The 8,508-nt window shown below is 42.1% G+C and overlaps 1 protein-coding gene across 1 annotated transcript in view; it reads right to left on the minus strand.

Moving 5' to 3' along the window:
• Positions 1 to 8,508, minus strand: part of LOC108798436 (PML-RARA-regulated adapter molecule 1-like) — a 99,982-nt gene that overhangs the window by 68,124 nt on the left and 23,350 nt on the right. The window contains exons 6-7 of the mRNA XM_018570189.1: positions 7,061 to 7,145; positions 916 to 1,078 (exon numbers count right to left, since the gene is read on the minus strand). Of these exons, the coding sequence (XP_018425691.1) occupies positions 916 to 1,078; positions 7,061 to 7,145 (248 nt within the window). The remainder of the gene's footprint in view (positions 1 to 915; positions 1,079 to 7,060; positions 7,146 to 8,508) is intronic.

The raw sequence follows: 8,508 nt of genomic DNA on the forward strand, positions 1-8,508 counted from the left end.
TGGCAGCAGGCAGATGGGGATGTCGGTGTTCAATTGTATTAATTAAGTTATTCCTCTAGGGGAAGTGCTGAGAGGGCTGGAGGTTTGGAGGTAACAAGCCCAGCTGAGGCTAGCTGGCTTGTTAGGGCCTCTACAGCCTCCTAAAAGAACAGCCCCACACTAGAACCAGACTATGTGTCTGGGGAACTGGGGAGCAGACCAGCATGTGTGGCAAAAGAGCAGCCTGTGTGGCAATCCGCCTTTGTGGCAAAAGAGCAGCCTGTGTGGCAATCCGCCTTTGTGGCAAAAGAACAGCCTGTGTGGCAATCAGCCTGTGTAGCAGTCCTCCTGTGTGGCAAGAGGACAAGGGACAAGCCTGTGTGGCTAGCGTTTTGAATACAGCCTGTGTGGCCAGACGTTTTTGTTAAAGGACCTACCTGAAGTCGGTGAGACAGGAAAATTTTTTTTTTTATTATTTAAGAAAACTGTACTTTGTGTTTGAAAACCCCTGGGAGGGAACACCTGTGTGGACGTTTCTTTAAATTTGTAAATAAATAAAAGTGGGCAAAGAAGCCCTTTAAAAAGTAAAAAGCGAGTGGAGGTCTCCTTAATGTGCTACCGTTTGGAGCTAATCCTCCAACATTGTATATCTATATATATATATATCTATATATATATATATCTATATATATATATATCTATATATATATATATCTATATATATATATATCTATATATATATATATCTATATATATATATATCTATATATATATATATCTATATATATATATATCTATATATATATATATCTATATATATATATATCTATATATATATATATCTATATATATATACACACACACACACACTGTAGATATTCAGTCTATAGCAATTTAATGCATATAGAAAAATAGTGAAACTAAAAATAGACATACATTTGCCTTTACTATTTCTGCACAGTATTTTTTCTTGATTGGTGAACTGAATCACTTCAAAGATTTCTCCTTTACTGATTGGTAGATCTTTTCCTCCACCTCTCTTGTTTCCAGCACTCGGGACTACCATCATACGAGTCAAAACCTTTATTTCTCCTTCAAACTAAGTAGAAAGAAAAGCAAAAAAAAATAAGTCTGATTTACTAAAGGAGTTGAAAATCTTCACATGATAAATTGTGTGAATATTTACTACAATTACTCAATCATGTGAAAGACAATGCCTGTTTACTTATTTAATCTGTGCATGACTGCATTATTTAAATTAATATTCACAATTTGTTGTGTGATGATTCCTAACTGCTTTAGTAAATCAGCAAAAATATGTCTACATAAAATATAGAAAACATTTAAAGTTTTGATACACTATTTATAAACATGCAAATAATTATATTATCACAATATAGAATAATGTATAATATATGTGCATAATATTAAAGCTTGGTAATTTTGCTATTCATCCTGCTCATCCCAATTACAGAAAAACATTTATGATTGGTAAACATGTCCTTTACACCTCTAAGTTATAATTTAAATATTAATAACCTAAATAGCCTGAACTTAGTATTAGGGATGTTGCTAGAATACAAAGAGACCTGTGACACTATCATTTATCATTTACAGTGAACCTGGGTTCAGGCTATGGATATTCAAGTATTAACATATTCTTAACAAGCAGAAGTCTCACCAACAGGACCAGATTTGCCAATAGGCTACATAGGCCTAAGGTGCCAATGAGGCGTCCCCAAGCCCATACTTCAAAGTGCCCTGGATCTTGCGGGGTTGTCTAAAGCAGTGGTTCTCAACCTGTGTAACCTCAGGACCCACATTTTTCCTTGGCCATTAAGTCGTGACCCAAATTGCACTGCAATGGAATGCACGGCATTGCGGTACTGCGCGTTCCGAGGTGGACAATAGAACTGTGGGTGGGAGGTGCTTTTGGGGTGCTATTCAAATGAATGGCAATGCAATGCACTTCTCACACAAAAATGCATGGTAGGTGCGATTGCGAAGTACAGGTATTCCTCACTTAACGACCGAGTTCCATTCCTACGACCAGGTCGTTAAACGGATTGGTCGTTAAGTGAGGAACTCTATACAGTACTGTACTGCATTAGTACAGTACTGTATAGCGTTGCCGATGTACAGTACCGAACAGTGTACTGTGCATCGGGCAATGAAAATACTTACCGGGACCCGCAGTGAAGATCGGAGGAAACCACTTCCGCCGGCGACACGACGCGCAAGGTCGGAGGTCGATCGGCGGTCCGTCGTAAGTGCGAGTGGTTGCAAAACAGGTAAGTCGGTAAGCGAGGCACATCTGTAGTGTGTTAATTGCACGGGACTGTGCGTTTAACGCACTGTACTAGTTTGAATGGGCCCTCAAAAACACACAACCACAGACATAATCTCACACACTCCAAAAACAACAAAAACATAATTTTTTTAAGATCCACACAGTCTCCCTACCTTATGAGAATTGGAGTGGAACCTTAGCCTGAGGTCCAGTGTGGGCTGCTGTGCTATGATGGAGCTCCATCCACATGTGCATTACTTATACAGCTCCCTTGCACACCCTGTAGAGGTGCTGAGAGCCAGAATGTGACGTCACACCAGTCCAGGCACCTCTACAGGACAAGCGAGGGAGCTGTAAGCAGGGCCGGCCTTAGGCCTTTAGGCGCCCTGTGCGAGAAAGCTTTACAGTGCCCCTCAGTGACCACACCCCTTAGTGGCCACACCCTTAGTGGCCACACCCCCAGTAACCACACCCATTTGTCACCCATATTTTTGGTAAAATATAAAAAGACGGGGTCACGTCGGGTAAATAGACACCAAACATGTCATGCTTTAAAATTGCGCGCACCCGCAAAATCGCAAAAAATTACCATGCCCAAAATTGACCATAGGTGACGCTTTAAAAGCTTTTACCGCTCATCAGTTTAGTGTTATCAGTGATTGATAGCCCTACAATTATTGCCCTACAATTATACGTTCGCGGCGATATGTAACATGTGCGGCGTAATGGGCGAAATCGTCGTTTTCACACGTATGCGCACCCGACGCCTGTTTGCATGCGTGTATGTATGGGGGGGACTTTAAAAAAAAATGTAATTCTTTTTTATTTGTAACTTTACATTTTTGGGGGGGGAAACTTTATTGCTATCACACTTATGTGATAGCAAAATATGTGACCGGTCCTCTTTATGTCACCTAGGACCCCCCTGAAGAAGCTGATGAAGCACAGATCTGCTTCATCAGCTTCTCTCCAGCATCTGAAGCTGGAGAGTGACACAAGAATGCGGAAGTGATGTCATATACACCACTTCCGCATTCTGACAGCGGAGAGGGGACCGGAGGGAGCTCGTGTACCGAGCTCCCTCTGATCCCCTGTGACAGAGGCCGTATGCTGGTCCCGGGCTCGCACTGGGCACAGCAGAGCCCGGGACCAGCTTGACAGCGGGAGGGGGGGAGCCGGGGAGGGCGCAATTCACGGGACCTCATACAAGCGATCCGCCGGCTCTATAGCCGGCGGATCGCTTGTATGTTAACAGGCATCGCTGCCTGTTTTCAAATAACGGGCATTTCCCGCTCGCGAGCGCCCAGCGGTGCGCGCGAGGGGGCGTGGCTGAGCGGACGTCTAAAGACGCCCGCTCAGATCTAGAGAGCTCCTGGCCGGCCGTTTTTTTACAACGGCCGGCCGGGAAGTGGTTAAAATCATTTTTTTAATTTTTTTATTTATTTTTTACTGTTGGGGGGGCTTTGGGAAATATTAGGGGTCCAAACAGACCCCTGACATTTCCCTTTTAAAATAGAAAAGAAATTGAGGACACCAAATCCTCAATTTCTTTTTTAGCAGCCTCAGCACTCAATGAATGGGAAGCACTCAGTACAGAGGCTCCTCCTATTCATACTTACTATCAATAGTTTCTGAATGGGGAGGAGCCTCTGTACTGAGTGCTTCTCCCCATTGGTGAAATCTTGAATGAACAGGCTGCGATGTAAATCACAGACTGTTCATTCATAACTGGTGACACATAGTACTATGTGTCCACAGATTTTTTACAAACACCGGAGATTGCCATGGCGCCCTGTGCGGCCGCACTGTTCGCACACCCCTAAGGCCGGCCTTGGCAGTAAGCAATGCACATATGGATGGAGCCCACCCTACCTCAAGCTGACACTCGGCGCCGGGCAGCATATTTTGAATGGCTGCTTGGCACAAGAACTGACAGTGCTGCACTAGCGGGAGGCTGAGGAGCCTCACCTAGAAAAGTGGAAGGCACACGGGGACCCACTGAACACCGTGTCGCAACCCACTTTTGGGTCACGACTCACCAGTTGAGAACCAAGGGTCTAAAGGATCCAGAATGGCATAGGAATGCCTTGCATTCTAGCCACGGGCACTGCTCAAACTGATTTACAGGAAAGCATGGGAATTTGTACACCGCCTCCTCCACAGCACCCTGAAGTGCCCCAGAGCTCTTTTCAGTGACCCATATACAACTTTAACCAAAGAGCTCCCCAGCCCCTTCCACAGCCCCTCATATTTTGCATCACACTGGTAAAAAGCATTCTTTCCTTTTCAGTGATGCTAGGGCAATTTTTGCTCCCACTAAACATCTATGACATTTTTTCCCCAATGATCGCCAATGCTGGAAAATTAATTCTGTGACTGACCACTAAAGCTGGGGTGTTCTTCTTCAAACTGACCACTGACACTTTTTTCACCTAGCCACTGATGCTATCTCCAACTAAACAATTGAAGCCAGCGTAATATTTCTCCCACTAACTACTGTTGCCAGGGCATTTTTTCACACACTGACAATAGGACAATTTTTCCCCTACTGACCATTGCCTTTCTGCCTTAGATCTTTTTTTTTTTAAATAATAAATTTTTATTAAGTTTGAATGTTGTAAACAACAAATAACAGGGGTATAGGTGGGTGGACAAGACCCGTTAACCTTTCTGCCTTAGATCTTGATTTAAGAATATGAACTATGACCATTGTCTCTATGTTGCATATTACATAATGTAGACCACTGGACACTGTCTGCTGTTTTGTATGTTTATAAACAGCTGCCTGCTGCTCTCTGTACATTTGCTCCAGCACAATATTCAGAGCCCCGTAAAACATTTTTGTGTAAGAGGTAATTCTAGCAGCAGAGTGTTGCTTTGACTGCTTTTGTCAGTACTGTACTAAATTTCTCTCTACTGACATGTTTCGGTACAGTACCGATTGTTTCTATGCACAGGATTCTGGTTGTCTCAGTACACTACTTATGCTGTCTCTGTGGTAATTGTACAGGTTGTAATTATGTAAGTATGGTTTTTAGACCCCATTTACACTGAACGATTTGTAGCGTGATTTCTGCTAAAAAATCGCTCAAATATTGCTCAAAAATCACACAATGTAGCTCAGCTCAAATCAGCGCTGATTTTATGTAGCTCAGTGTGAATGGGGTCTGAGCTGTGAGATGTAAATATCTCCATTGAAATGCATTGACCGAGCTACATTAAGCTACATTGAGTGATTTTTGAGCGGAAATCTCAGTACAAATCGCTCAGTGTGAATTGGGAATTCACACTGAGCGATTTGTAGCTCAATGTCAGCTCAAAAATCGCTCAAACATGCTCAATGTAGCTCGTCCAATGCATTTCAAGGGAGCTGTTCACATCTCACAGCTCAATGTCGCCTGTAGCTTGTAGCTCAAGCTTGTTGCTCAAACATGACCTATTTTTCCAGCGGATTTTGTGCAATTTGTCCCCAATAGGCTTTGATAGACTGCCAAAAGAAGTGCTGCATAGTGCGACAAAATGTTTACTGTAGCTCAATGTCGATCAGCTCAATGAAAAATCGTTTTTTTAATGTAGCTCAGTGTGAATGGTGTCTCACAGTTTTCTAATCTCTATTGTAAAGACAGGGCAGATGCTCTTGGAGGGAGAGTAAAGTGAGCTCAGGTGCTGAGAGCAAACTTGAGACTGCCAAGTTACTGGTGGGAGAGGGAACTGGCTTAGACAACATCAGTGCATCTGCTGCAAATTTGGGGAATGAATTGCTCCATACTGCTTTTAGCAACAGATGTAAGTAAAGGCTTGTTTTAAAGCCCATTCGCTGTGTAATTTGTTTTATAAATTCAAAGGTTCATAGTCTGCTCAAAGGTAAACTTTAAATGTGAAAATATATAGGGCATATTATTTTGTTGTGCACAATAAGCATAGGTAAGATATCAATTGTGACCAGGCTATAGACATTTATGCTTTAAAAAAGCCATCACTGACAGCAGATACAGAGGTCATGGAGGTCACATTTAGGCATAAAACAAAATGTGCTTACTCACAGCCCTCCCTATACTTTCACAGCAAAAAAAAATCATATTCTGATGCAGAATATGTAATATCAATGAATGACCCTTCTGAAGATACTATTTGTCATAATTTTATTCAGAATGCCCAGAACAAGTATGAAAAGTCCTTATCTGCACATTTGTCCGAGGACAGTGGCTGAAGCCAGCAGTTAAAGCATTTTCAGAAGGAGAGTTCAACAGTGTAACAGGTAAAGCATTTTTATAACTCATTATCTTTATACTATAGCCTGAAAATGTTTCTATTGAGTTCCCACTCATGACCACCTTCCAACTGCTTTTAGGATGAGCAGTCTTCCGAAACCTTCTGTAGTCTATACAACCCCCCCCAGCCCTACTTATTAAATGGCACTGTATTGCTCCTGCTCTTTTTCTTTCCCCTCTTCTTTATAAAAACTGTAGTACTTGTAGAGCACCTGGTTGAAATACATGCCAGGAGATGGCCAGTGCCTGCACAATGAACCAGCATTTATAGGGACCTTTGCTACAACCCAGTTAAAACCATGAAATCACTATTCTGCATCTCTAACTGAAATGACGACAGGGGAAAAAGTGAACAAACTAGATAGCACTATTTTTATGGCATATAAAATCTGCTGAGGCAGGTACATCATTTCTTTAACAAGAAAAGTAAAAGGACGATATGTGACAACTTTAAAGATTACATCATAATAGAATACTGTATGGTTAGTGTATTTTACCATTTTTTAAAAAATTTTAATACCTTAAATCTCTTCCTCATTTCTTTCAGTTCTTTATCTTCAGCCTTCATGTTTTTTAAATTCTCCATTTTTGGTATTTCAGCTTTACTGTTTAAAAGATATTAAATAACCAAATTAGTGTACAAAAATAATTGAATAAAATATTTGCCAAACTTTTTTTGTTTTGAATGCAATAGTAAAAATTTGCAATTTTGTCATGTTTATGTCTGTCTGTGACCCCATGAGAGATATATTCCCTGTTCTTGTGATGCCCTACAAAAAATAGAGGATGTATTTATTGCAGCAATAAAACCCATATCAGAATTTCTAACACTTCCTTGCTCCTCTAAAGTTTTTTGTTTTGTCTACTGGATAGATTTCCCATCACTACTTTTCCTAACCACAACTATAGGGACACAAATGTCAATAAAAACTTGACAAAAGCTCTAACACTTCCCTGTTCTACTTGAAACAACATACAATGTTTCAGCTGGAGTTGGTCTTTAATGTGTATGTACTTTGTCATTGTATTGTCATAGAATATGTGAATTTATAATTCCTGATCAGGACACTGTTACTCTGTCCACATCCTGCCATGGTGCCAACCAAGCTGAAGCCTGCTCTTCTGAATTCTCTTTGTGTGGAGAGGTTAGGTGTGGTTTGCCATATCGGACGCTCTAAGCAGGAGAAGACAGCACAAGAGAGGACAAAGGAGGAGGTAAGAAGTTGAACACAGGCACTACGAAGCAATACTGTCAATTTTGCAGATTTACAGCAGAGCATGTTTAAAGGGCCACCATAATGTACAGTACATAATCAAAGATTTAAGAGATGCCTCCATAAATTTCACTGCTAAATATTCGGAGAGTAACAGATCAGAAAATATTTAAAATAAGCGTGAGACAATGGAGGGTGGTTGTAGGGGGGTTATTCTCAAAAACACAGAGAACTCACTGTGTAGTCATCATATAGCAGAAACCACCAAATACGTTCACAATTTTTTGTTTTTCAGCCGACACCACCAACAATGCAGAAAACGATATTTCTTCCACTGACACCACCAACTTGCCGTCCGCCCGTTGTAAAAAAACGGACGGACGGCACTGCAGCATTGGCAGGTTGCCGTCTCCAGACGGCATTTTTTTTCTGCTCTAGCGGGCACGCACGGGCAGAAAAGACCCAACCAATGCAAACACCCGTTACCGGGTGTTTCACATATAGACGATCGGTGGCTCCATAGCCCGCCGATCGTCTATATGTGCTCGTTTTTTCACCCCCCCGCGCGCGGCGGCCGCCGCCGTTTTTTTGCCCCCCCGCCCCTCACCTTCAATCCCGGGATCCGCTGCCCCATCTGCGGCCCGGGACCGGCTCGGAGGGCGTCAGGAGGAAGAGGACGGGAGATCAGCTCCTTGCTGATCTCCCTCTGGGCTGTGAATGCAGAAGTGATGTGTATTACATCACTTCCGCATTC

The sequence above is a fragment of the Nanorana parkeri genome, unplaced genomic scaffold, assembly GCF_000935625.1.
Source record: "Nanorana parkeri isolate BGI_ZX_2015 unplaced genomic scaffold, ASM93562v1 scaffold1475, whole genome shotgun sequence".
In the NCBI taxonomy this organism is placed as follows: domain Eukaryota; kingdom Metazoa; phylum Chordata; class Amphibia; order Anura; family Dicroglossidae; genus Nanorana; species Nanorana parkeri.